This window comes from Thunnus maccoyii, chromosome 4 (genome assembly GCF_910596095.1).
Source record: "Thunnus maccoyii chromosome 4, fThuMac1.1, whole genome shotgun sequence".
Taxonomy (NCBI): Eukaryota; Metazoa; Chordata; class Actinopteri; order Scombriformes; family Scombridae; genus Thunnus; species Thunnus maccoyii.
This window is the reverse complement of record NC_056536.1, coordinates 672,707-685,048: the sequence shown is the minus strand read 5'-3', so window position 1 is coordinate 685,048 and position 12,342 is coordinate 672,707. Positions and strand designations below refer to the sequence as shown.

Sequence of the window (12,342 nt, the reverse complement as noted above, 5' to 3'; positions counted from 1 at the left end):
ATGGTCCAATAAACATTTACATTTGGTCCATTTCAGGTGACTGAAGTGTATTTAAAGGTTAAAAATGTTACTGTCTTGGTAAGACAATGTGTAAAAAAAAAGAATATCAACCAATTATCAGTAGGCATGCCTGTGTGTGCATGCTCACACAGGAGTCATTATGGAGGCCATTTTTAAAGTCTGTGGGTTGACAGTAGATCTGTTGCCTTTCATTTATCTGTCTGTAATGTCTGTTCACCAGTGAAGACAACATCTGCAGCTTCTGACAGCACAGCTATTTAAATCTGTGATGACCTTTTAATGAGCCCTTTTAAAGGGCAATCCATTCACTTCATTCCACTCTGGGAGCCAATAAATACAATGAGTTAAACCCAGCACAACCACTGTGTGAGTAACAGTAATGTAATGTTAACAGCAGTTGGACTGAGTGAAGCTGGAGAACCACATAGAGACCAGGGACTATGCTGCAACTTGACCAGTGCACACAACAGCTGTAGCAACCACAAAGAGAGAGCACACTGCTGCCTCTGGGTGTGCCCACGGCTGTTTGCTGCTGCTGCTTCTCTGTGCCCTTTTGACATTATGTGCCTTTGTTACATTGGATATTGATGGCCAGTTATGGATTGGCCAACACCGTTAACCCAGCCATTGTGTAATTTAAACCCAGTCTCACATCAAAGTGTGTAATAGCTGTGTTGGTGCACAGTGCAAAACGTATTATTTTCACAATAACGGCTCTAAAATTGTGAATGCCTCCGCTGGGCCTAAATGTATTTTAAGATGTTTCCTAAACTAAAATGGGTTATACAAGTAGCATCGCTCCTTTAAAGAATAGCTCATTGTGTAGTGAGTAAAAAGCACCAAGACCCCGGGAGACATGAGAGCAGCTGCTCGCTAACAGCTACGTGTGTTTACAGCAGAGAGCAGGAGGGAAGACAGACATCTCACTCTGTTACTCTGTGCAAATAGCGAAGGGACTCTGCACAACCCGGCACAACCAACTTTTCTGGTAGAAACCCTGATATACATTCACTGAATGAAGATTATGAAAATAAAATGCATATTTCTCACTAGAAATGTTATCAAAACACATTTTAATGCAGAAACCATCTTAAAATATTTCATTTTCCGCTGAGAATGTGGAATGGCAGCAAATTTCTTTTTTGTTTTCACAGACAGAAACTTGACAGTCACGTGACGTGGACATAGGCCAATAGAAAAGAATAAACAAAAAAAAATGTAGGCATCTCACAATTTTAGAGTTATTGTGAAACTAATATGTTTTGCGCTGTGGACCAACGTAGCTGTTTCATACTTTGATGTGAGACAAGACTGGTATTTTAACTCTTATCTCACATCATCATATTCAGTATTTTTAGATTAGATTGTTTTTATGCGTGTGAATGAATTGTTTGGGTGTAAAGTATTTTGAATTGAAGCACATAGACCACACTAGAAGAAACAATGAATGTGTTAAAGGCCTGAGACTGCTTCAGACAAAGAGTGCCTGAAACTCCCTCTCTATCAGCAGAATCATGTGAGAGCTGTGTCCAACAACTTTCGTAATGTTCCGAAACAGACAATCTGACAAACAGGCTCCCTTTATGCAGCAATTGGCCAGGAATTTGGAGATGTGAAGTAGGTTAATAAACTCTGAATATGTTGTTAGAAAATTTGTTTAGTTAAAGCTATCCTTCAGATTTCAGTCCTGGTTGATTTGGCGGCACCTGTGGGTACCATTGGTAACAGCAGGTGTGATTTAATAATACAGTTCTACAACAAATTGTATGTGTGTGGACCACTGGTAGCAGCAAACACACCTTAATCTGCTTCTCTGTGAGAAAGGCAACAGAAGAAGAGCAACTGGTGGGTCAGTTTACAGTGCAGCCAAACAAACTAGACTGCAGAGGTCAACTTTCGCATCAGATGTATATTAATTAGTATGTGTGTGCATTGTTTTCTGCGAATCCCTTGTGCAGATGTACGCAGTTTGAATTCTGTGTGGATTCCACAACTAACAATGAAAACTGATATACTGAGAGCCAATTACAGAATGCAAATGCATTAAATGGCTATTGCTGTAAAACTACCTGCCATAAATAGTACCAAATATGGGGTCTGATATGATGAAAATCGTAAGGATTATAACTAAAGTGTTGTGCCCTGGTGCCTCCTTGTCAAAATCTAGAACATCAACATCACTGTGTGACAGAGCTAGCAGTAAGCACCTGTAAGTACCTAAATGTACTCCACTGAAAGTAATACTCTATGCTTTTGAGCTAATAAGTTAGCTCGCATCTTGCAGTTACTATTTAGTTGAATTCTACTATTCTGTTTCTCATTTTCAACATCGAGTCTTGCACAAAAAGGTCAAAATGCAAGGCAAATTTAGTTAAAATCTTGGTGGCAGTGGAGCCATGTATGGGGAGTTATCATTTAATAAAGTAATCTTTTAAAAAAGTATGTCTTTAAATAGGCACGGACTGAGCACTTTGAACACTGGTCCAGGTGGCTGTGGTTATCGTCACCTACAACATAAAGCCCCCGAGCACAACTGTAACCTGAACATATAGCAGCTAACAGGAAAACTACCAAATGTCTGTGCTGTGCTGCAGACTGATGGAACCTTAAGGAGAGATTTTGGAGAGAGGGAGGGTGGAGCTGAGGTTGGATTCTGTGTATGTCGTCAGCCCTCCTCAGAGGTTCCAGGAGAATGCAGGGTTGGTTGGCTGCTGGCTTTCCTACAGTAAACAGAGCCTGTGTGCTCCTGGTCTGTGAGCTCACACCTCCACTGAAGTGATCTGGTTCATCTGGGCCCTCATGGACTGGATGCTGTTGAGGATCTTCTTCTGATGGCCGGCCAGTGTCACTTCAACTCTGAGGATGTCCCTGTGAAGGGAAACCATTTGTCAGTTCAACTCATTACACCACAAGACTGCGTTAACACACTTAGTCTACTGCTAAGTTTAAATAACATTTTCTGTGTGTTTTATAATATGATGAACCACATTGAGTGTATGTGGGCTTTATTGCCCTTGGTTTTGCCTCTCAGACTTCTTACCAACCGTAACCCTATGACTGGAGGTTGTTGGAGCTTGACAGACACTACCCAGGGCCGAAAACTGTCAAAACTCATCTGCTTGTTTTTAGGGAAAAAATAGTTGAATCTATGTTTTGACTTACAGTTAATGTGCAATTATAATATTAATTGAAAAAGAATACAGCATAAATTACTTTAATTGTGCTCCCCCACTTTTGAAATCAAATCTATACCCTGGATTATTCTGAAAAACTGTAATTTTTAATATGGGTTTTCCCAAATTTCTGCTGAAATGTCCTTTAATGTTAGGAATTCCAAAGACACTCTATAATTTAAAGTCAGATAGAACTTAGATATTTGTTTTCTTTTAAAACTGGGATCCCTGTCATTTGTTTCAAAATCACAATTAATTAACTATAATCATGATGATTAGTACCACTACCACATCCCTCTTCCTGTCATCTGTCTTAAACATAAAGTATCTAACATACTCCATGGTCATTTGAGACACCACATCAAAGCTGGTAAAGCCTTCGTTGGCAAAGTTCTCCTTGTACTGGCCCATCTTGATGGCGTCCAGCCACTCATCCACTGTGCTGAAAGACGAGAAGTCTGGTGTGCTGCGGTCCAGCAGAGGTAAGTGAACACTAGAGAACAAAGAGAAAACAAAAGAAGAGCATATAAACAGTGAGAAATTTGAGTTTTTAGGGCTATGGGTTATTCACAGTGTGAAGTGATGTAGGTCATTTCTGCTGTACCTTGATGACAGAGGTGTCATGGCCTTGAGGCTGTTGGGGTTGCGGATCATCTTATCCAGGGTGCTGACAATCTGGCTGAATTTGGGCCGGTTGTTGCGGTCTTTCTGCCAGCAGTCCAGCATCAGCTGATGCAGTGCACTAGGGCAATCCATAGGGGGCGGCAATCTGTAGTCCTGCTCTATGGCATTGATTACCTACAATACAACACATTCAATCAAAATTAATAATAAGTAACAGAGAATGTGACCAGAAATGAAACTCAGTCAGTACAGAATTACACTCAATAGGTAAGACACACAATCAAAACCACCAACCAAATGTAAATGAAAGGAAACCAACATTTGATTGTTGGCATTTTAGATGACTTTCAAAATGAGACAAAACGGTCTGTTAAATGGGTTATTCACTGGCTTCCAGTTATTTTTTTAACTGGAAGCCAGTGCAGTGAGATTACAATAGGAGTAATATGTGACCATCTGAAGAAGTAGTAGTCAACCAAAAAACATACAGAAGGAAAATAAATTGCTAAAGCATTGCTGAAAATGCAGAAATCTGAAATGTAGTGCTTATTTTGAAATTCCAATCCTTGTGTGTGGCTCCTCGGTAAGCTCCTATTACCATCTGGGGGCTTTTATTTTGAAAAACAAGTCTCATCCTGAGCTTTGTTAAGATACAGTCACTGTCTGAGGCTTTTATTTTGAAAAATCATCAAAAGTCATCCCTAGTTTTTTCTGTTAACATACAGTGACTGTTTGGGGCTTTTATTTTGAGAGACTGTTTGGGTAAGTAAGAGAGAGATAGTGTGTGTCAGTATGTGTGTGTAAAGTGTGTGAAGTGTGTAAAGTGTGTAAAGTGTGTGAATTTTGTGAAGTGTGAAAAGTGTGTGAAGTGTGTAAAGTGTGAGAAGTGTGTGAAGTGTGTAAAGTGTGAGAAGTGTGTGGAGTGTGTAGAGTGTGAGAGGTGTGTGGAGTGTGTAAAGTGTGTGAAAACCATTAAAGAAACAGGCAGGTATAGTTCTAGTTCAGTGGAACATACTACAGAATAAATATAGCTTCACAAACAGTGGTTCCCAACCTAAAAAAAATATGAAAATTGAAACAGGAAGTTGAACGCAAGAACCAGAGACAGCTTATCTTCTAAGTAAAAGTTGTGTGTTTTGAAGCGTGTTGGCTGCAGCTTTATTTAAGGAAAGCTTAACTAACTAGCTAAATAGAGTAAATAATGAACATAATTCATGTCTTCTTTTACACACTTTGGAGATGAAACTATGTAAAAGGAAGCAGAGGCGGACAAATCAGCCCAGTGATTTTCAAAGTAAATTCATCGTGTGAATCACTGCACTAAAATACAAATGCTGGTTGTTTACTCACATCTTGATTACTCATGTCCCAGTAGGGCCTCTCTCCATATGACATCACCTCCCACATGACTATGCCATAGCTCCAGCAGTCACTGGAGGAGGTGAACTTCCTGTACTGAATGGCCTCTGGAGCCGTCCACCGGATGGGAATCTTCCCTCCCTGGAAACACAAGTGTGGACAGAAAGACAAGGACAAATATCGTTCAATCACTGATGCTTTCTTTTTTGGTTTGCTTTTTTTAGAAAGGTTGTGTTCCTGGAATCTTTAATGTAAAGCGTATTGCCCTTTAAAACTGAGAAATGTTGTATGCAACTTGGACCTCATTGTTTGGAAGAGACGTATCATAAGAAAGAAAAGATGAGGATATACAATACGCAGCTGAAATACCCACAACCAGGCTGTGAAACATCTATGACAGTAGAACAGAAATCTGTACTCGTATGTTTAAACATTAAATATTCACATGTGAGCTGTATTTGAAGTCGCAGAGGAAAACAAAACACAAGATTTTGTACAAAAAATGTGAACTTGTATGTTGAAATTTTCACTCAGAAAATATTGACAACCATGTTCTGACTGTGAATTCACAGAAAAAATATTCACAAATGTGCAGATCGATATTTACACAACGCCAGCTGCTAACTTGTAATTCAACATTTCTTCTTTTTTTTTTTTTAGTCCATTTTCCAGTACAAGCACAACTCTTTGATTACAACCTCTGGACAGCTTCACAAATGTGTCCTCTCGTGTCACAAAGTGACGAATCTGCGTCTCGACTTTTTTTTTTCTGTGACATCAAGTTCAGATCACGTCTGAATATTTTATACAAGTTCAGATTTTTGTCCTACAGGTTCTCACATCAAGTCTACAAACTCTCACATTTTGCAACATGTTTATCTTCATAAACATCCCCATAGAAACCTTTAGATGACATCACAGACATAGTCTATGATGAAGACTCACCAGAGCGCTGGTGTAGGTGGGGTCTGAAGTATCATCCTCTAGAAAGCGTGATAGGCCGAAGTCAGACACTTTGCACACCAGATTGCTGTTGACCAGGATGTTCCTGGCTGCCAGGTCTCGATGGACGTAGTTCATGTCACACAGGTACTTCATGCCAGCTGCGATGCCGCGCATCATTCCCACCAGCTGGATCACAGTGAACTGCCCATCATTTTGCTTTAAGGAAAAAACAGAAGATTGATGTTTTGACTTTGTGAGAACATTCATGCTGCCATTTCCAATCTGGGCACTCATGATGTACTTTATAAGAACCTAATGGCCAGATTTGCATTCATTTTGTTGATGTTAGTGTTATTTTTGGCACCTGTTGGATTTTGATGTTGATAGTCCTTTGATAAAACAAAACAATACAAAAAATATACAGTATATTAGTTTCAGTCACATTTGACATATTTGATTACTCATATTCAGTGGTAGAAGTATTGAGATCTTTTACTTGAGTAAAAGTAGCAATACACACAACATAGAAATACTCCATTACAAGTAAAGGCCCTGCATTAATATATTATTATTATTATTATTAGTAAACATATAAAAGTATTAGTTGCAAAATGTGCTTAAAGTATTGAAAGCAGAAGTATTCCCCACTTTTGGTGTCTTAAAACATTTATTCAAAGACGATTTAATGTGGATGTTTTGACACTGATCAATAGAAAACAGATCTCTACAAAGTGATCTAAAAATACCACAAATATAAAAAATATAGAATAAATCATCTGTTTTACATGGAAAATATTGATCTGAAAACTAGTAACTAGTAACTAAAGCTTGAAACAAATGTGGTGGAGTAGAAAGTACAATATTTTCATTTTGAAATGTGGTGGAAATGGAGTTTTTATATTGTAGAATGAACTTCCATGCTCAAATGATGTAATAGGTATCATATAAATAAATAAAACACAACTTTTATCAGTATGCATTTACATCTTGGGTGAAGAGGTCAAAGGAATGACTCTGACGAAGGCCACAAGCCAAAACAACTTGGTCTCATAATAAAGTTGGAGTTTTGACCTCTTCAGAGTATTTCCCTTCTCCATGCACCTTGGAAATTGTGCCAGAAATTCCTTCTTATCTTGAGTTGTTTAAAATAGCGCTAACAGACTTGTAGGACTGCAGTCATCATCTACTCTCAGTTTGGACAGATACATTATTCTGGGCTATCATGAGATTAACTTGTGGAACTGGCTCTTTAACTGTCATTAGTCAAAATCCCCCTAGTGCAACACCAATACTTGAGAAATGTTTGACTAGCCACCAAATATTTATGCATGAATTCATTTAACTGTTCAGATTTAGATTTCAGAAAAAGGCTCATTTTCATCTAGTTATCAGTTTGTTTTTGTTCTGGAGATGTCAGTGAGTAGTTCATGAAACTATCAGAGATTCATGGCCAAAAGGATGATGCTTAATATTTATGGTGACCTGAGGTGCCACCATCAACATCTGAAAATTTACACATGAAATACCTAAATCTAACCCAGGAAGAACAAAATCCATAACGTGTTGTGTATGGAGCGCTGTACTGGCAGTCAGGGCAAGTGCAACGGAGGCAACTTCGTCATCAATCAGTGTTTCTTTACCCTGAGGAAGGAGTCGAGGGATCCGTTCTCCATGAACTCGGTGATGATCATCACGGGGCTGCTCTTGGTCACCACTCCTTCCAGATGGATGATGTTGGGGTGGTCAAACTGGCCCATGATGGATGCCTCGCTCAGGAAGTCCCTCCTCTGGCGTTCAGTGTAGCCCGTCTTCAGTGTCTTAATAGCCACCAGGATCTCTCTCTTCCCAGGCTGCCGGAGGTTTCCACTGCACACCTCCCCAAACTCACCTGACAGGAAGATGGAAGCAGACGATGGAGGGTGAATGACATTAAAAAACATTTATTATATTTCACCCTCAGCTACTGTATTAGTAGCACATTGTGTTGTATCTTTTTGTACAAAATGCTATGCAAACATTAAGTTATTACTCATTTATGGGGGTTCTGGGCATTACTAAATCTCTATGTGTGCATGAGTGCAAAATGGTGTTAGTAGATATTTTCTGGGTGTGCGCCATAGTTGGCTATAAATGGGGACATGAGATGTTATAGAATCGGTTACTTGATATGTGCACATTGTTCTACAACTCACTTTTTTTTAATGAAAAACTCAACATTTGTTTGTTTACAGGGAAGTGGGCTGATGAAATATGGCCTAAACTACAACTGTGTCTGTTTGGGATGATGAAAATGAATGAATATGGTGCTGAATTATGTTGTATATAATTTGTGTAAAATGTGCCTAGCTGAGATCTGGTATTTTACTACTTACTGTTGAAACTGGACAGTATGTTTGGGGGCCAGATGTTTGTCATGACACAGAAATAAAAATAGAAACCAAAAAACTAAACTAAAACTTAATCTAAAGATTGTAGTTGTAAAAAGTAACTAAACTAGTCTCACTATCAGAGTTTTCTATGACATAATCTTGACAGGAATGATACATAAACTGTGTTTTTATCTTGCTAGACAGTGATATGACATGTGGTATGGATATGACCTGATGTACTAAGACTTCCATTAAGTCACCTTGTGAAAACCTCCCCCACATGTCTCTGACACCTGCCATCATTATCATTTTCATACACTGTTGTACTTCACCTGCACCGATCACTTGTTCAATCTTGACACAGGAAATGTCGATCTCCTTGGCAAACTCTCTCACTGCCTCATTAGGGTCTTCATATGTGAAGGGGTCGATGTAGATCTTCATTCCTGGTGACACTTCAACAGAGAGATTAAAAGGACAGCAACATTCACACACAAAGCAGAAAAATAAAAACAGAGCTAAAAGATCCTGCAATGTTCATGTACTCTCCCCAGCTGTCAGTCTGATCACTGATAACAACATACTGTGTACTGTAAAAAGTGTTACTTACTGTGACCACTGGTGTAATGTTGGAGTTTGTCTGTGTAGTCTGACTCTGGTCTGTCTCCTGAATTCCTCCTGCTGGGCACAAACACACAGAGAACCTTGCATGACAGCAGATCTCCCTGAAGTGTCTCCTCTTAGTTGGTTTTGTTTTGTCAAAACACAGAGCTTTATTTTGAAGTGTACCGTGAGGTTGGATATCAGTGAGGAAGTTTTCTTTCTTGTCTTGCTTGGTAACTTGGTTGTGCAGTGTTGAGAACACACACCTACTGCACCTCACAACACTGTCACTGTACTCCGCTGATTTAGAGTCTGATTCACAATGGACAGTTTAAAAAAAGGATCAAAATTGATACAACCAAACTTCTCCCTCTGATGTGTGTGAGGTGCGAGGGCTTCGTAATTATTATTATTCTAGTATGCCATTCATTTTTGAGGGGCTTGCTCAAAAATGAATGGAAATGCTCGAAAACTCATGAAAATTACTGCACACATCAGGTGCAAAGTTCTGTAGTGATTGGGCTGGGGCGTGGCCAGTGGGCTCCACAGCGCCCCTAAAAGCAAATTCATGTTGGGATAAAGTTGCTTTGATGTGAACCAAAATATCTTCGCAAAGGGTGGGGCTTAAAGAATATTGGTCATTAATCATCTGTCCAATCATCATAAATCTTGGTACATTACTTCAATTCGTGTTTTGAGCCTGACCCATAGCGGGCACCACATGTTTATCGAAAACATGGTGGACAGAATTTGACCAAAATTGATTTGGGGTTGTGTGTGACTGTGATTGTCTGGTTTGGGTTTGATGGGTTCTGGTCAAGCTCTTTCGCAGGACTTTTTGTTGTTGAAGGAGGATTAATTGAAGAGTGTTTTTGTCAAACTGCTTAGAATAGCCATGGTGTGGTTGTAGAGTTGTGGTACAGCTGTCCATCTGTGTAGAGAATATGATGTTGTCACGCATACTCCTGTACGAGTCTGAATGTCCAGCATGTTTTCTTTAATGTGCTTATTTTCATTTGGCACGATGTCCATTTGTTTAGTGAGGTTTTCTACGTTGGTTTGGAGGGAGCTGTTTTCTCTTTGGATGTGCTCGAGCTGGTTGTGGGCAAACTCTAAGGTAGATTGCATGTTTTTTATTTCAGAGTGACGTGTAACGAGCAGGTCAAGTTTTCGGTTGATAGATTGTAAAACACTGATCTCAAATTCAGTTGTGAGCAGATTGTCTGTGTCTGCAGCAGAGTTGGGTTTGTTTTGTTGTTTAAAGGGTTTGCTGGAGTGGCTGTGGAGGTATCTGGCATGTTGCACTGTAGGTGGTAATTGATAAAGTTTTCCAGGTCCACTCATTATGTGATCCACTTTCTCAATGAACAGGTCCAGGTGTGTGACAAAAACAGTTTGTGTGATTTTGGTCTTTGAAATGCTGTCTGTTGTATTGATGCAGCAGGTAGTAGTAGGTCACCATGATGAATCTCACTAGTGTAGTCATTGATCACTGACTCAATGACTACATATAATGTGACAGAGGTCGCTTGCAGTGTTGAACCAACAGAGAATTGTCAGCAAATCTCTATAGAGTTTGTTAGGCTCTTTTAGCTCATTCAGTTTTATGGCAGTTATTGTATGTAACTCTGATTCAACACTTAGCAATTAAAATATATAATAAATTATCAACAAATAATCATTAAATGACTTTCTTTTAACAGTACTTGGTGTTTGGTACATTCAAGAAAGCTTATGCTATTATTGTCATGTCATGGCCTGTAACATAACCAACTGACCTGCAGCAGACAATGATGAAGACAGTGATGGCGATGATGAAGACGACCCCTGCAGCAGCTGAACCAATGATGAGGGGGAGCTTCTCCTGGATACTGGAGTTATATTCCTCTGCAAGGCAAAAGACAGACAAAGAAGATGAAGATGAAGACTGAACACCATTCTCACACAAGCCTCTGTTTTACACAGGTGTCAAGAGGAAGCATATCTAGTGAAAAAGGACCTAACACAGAGGTAACCAAGACAAGATAGTCACTGTTCTGTATTTTGAATCAGCGACAGATGGCTATACATCACAGGCTGCAGCTTTCTATAACTCATCATGCAGCTAAATAGAGCAGGTTGTTGCTTAAAATAGAGTAAAGGGTTAAAAAACTGATTAATATAGTTATTTAGTTCATACGTTTGCTAACTAATAATAATCAGAGTGTGCTTATGTTGCTCCAAATCAGTTTTTCTTCATTGGTCTGTCTGTGAAATGCACAGATGCTGATATAGTTTTTAAGGTAATTCAATACTATGTCATTGTCAGTAGTGTCAAAGTCTGATGAAGCAGAATATGGATTGATGGTGAACGACAATCAGCAGCTATCAGCAGATTACCTGCTTCCTTTAAGTGTCTTTGTTCTAAGTGTTTTGTGCTTATGATACTTTATATTTTGTGCTGTGTTATATTTAATGCATGTATGTACTTTACACAATGTACACTCACTGGTCACTTTATTAGGAACATCTATACAATCTAATGCAATACAATACAACAGCTCTGCCATAAATTCTACTTTTATGAAGCTCATACATTTTGCCCCTCTCATGTACATTAATGGAGTGGACAAAATATTAGGAACACTTATCAATACAATGCACTCCAGTTCACCACCACCCACTACAACCTCAATAATAAACATAAAGTAGAATTATCACCTTTCTGACAATGTCAACAAAAACTGAAAATGTATAAGCTTTGTAAATGTAGAATTTATGGCAGAGCTGTTGTATTGGATTCCTAATAAAATAGCCGGTGAGTGTTTGGGCCAGTAAAACTGGTTGGCACTCCTACCTTCAGTCATGGTTTGGAAGTACATTTTGCCACTGAAGCGGCCAAATCCAGCGACAGTCCGAGCCCGAACCTGGAAGACGTAGATAGTTCCAGGCTTCAGGCCTCGTATGACTGCAGTGTTGGTCTGACTCCTTGTTAGAGATGAGTTCCACTCTGCCTGGTTCTAAAAAATACACATCACAAAATGATACATTAGAAAATGATGATAACTGAGAGACTGTTAATGAGTCACTACAGCAGTAAGAATCTCAGGAGGTTTGTGACACTGCTGTACCTTCTCATAGTACTGCAGTTCATAGTCCAGGATAACTCCATTGGGCTGATCAGGCTGGGACCAGGACAGAGTGATGCTGCTGGGGGTTCTGCTGACCTGGTGGATGATGGACACTGCTGACGGAGCTGTAAACCACAC

The 12,342-nt window shown here is 39.4% G+C and overlaps 1 protein-coding gene across 1 annotated transcript in view; it reads right to left on the bottom strand.

Annotated features, from left to right (window-relative positions):
* Positions 1-1,719: 1,719 nt before the first annotated feature.
* ephb2a (eph receptor B2a) overlaps positions 1,720-12,342 on the bottom strand; it is a 48,285-nt gene continuing 37,662 nt past the window's right edge. Inside the window, exons 6-16 of the mRNA XM_042410042.1 lie at positions 12,205-12,329; positions 11,931-12,093; positions 10,873-10,981; positions 9,102-9,169; positions 8,824-8,946; positions 7,763-8,010; positions 6,123-6,338; positions 5,169-5,318; positions 3,799-3,992; positions 3,532-3,687; positions 1,720-2,889 (exon numbers count right to left, since the gene is read on the bottom strand). Of these exons, the coding sequence (XP_042265976.1) occupies positions 2,781-2,889; positions 3,532-3,687; positions 3,799-3,992; positions 5,169-5,318; positions 6,123-6,338; positions 7,763-8,010; positions 8,824-8,946; positions 9,102-9,169; positions 10,873-10,981; positions 11,931-12,093; positions 12,205-12,329 (1,661 nt within the window). The 3' untranslated portion in view covers positions 1,720-2,780. The remainder of the gene's footprint in view (positions 2,890-3,531; positions 3,688-3,798; positions 3,993-5,168; positions 5,319-6,122; positions 6,339-7,762; positions 8,011-8,823; positions 8,947-9,101; positions 9,170-10,872; positions 10,982-11,930; positions 12,094-12,204; positions 12,330-12,342) is intronic.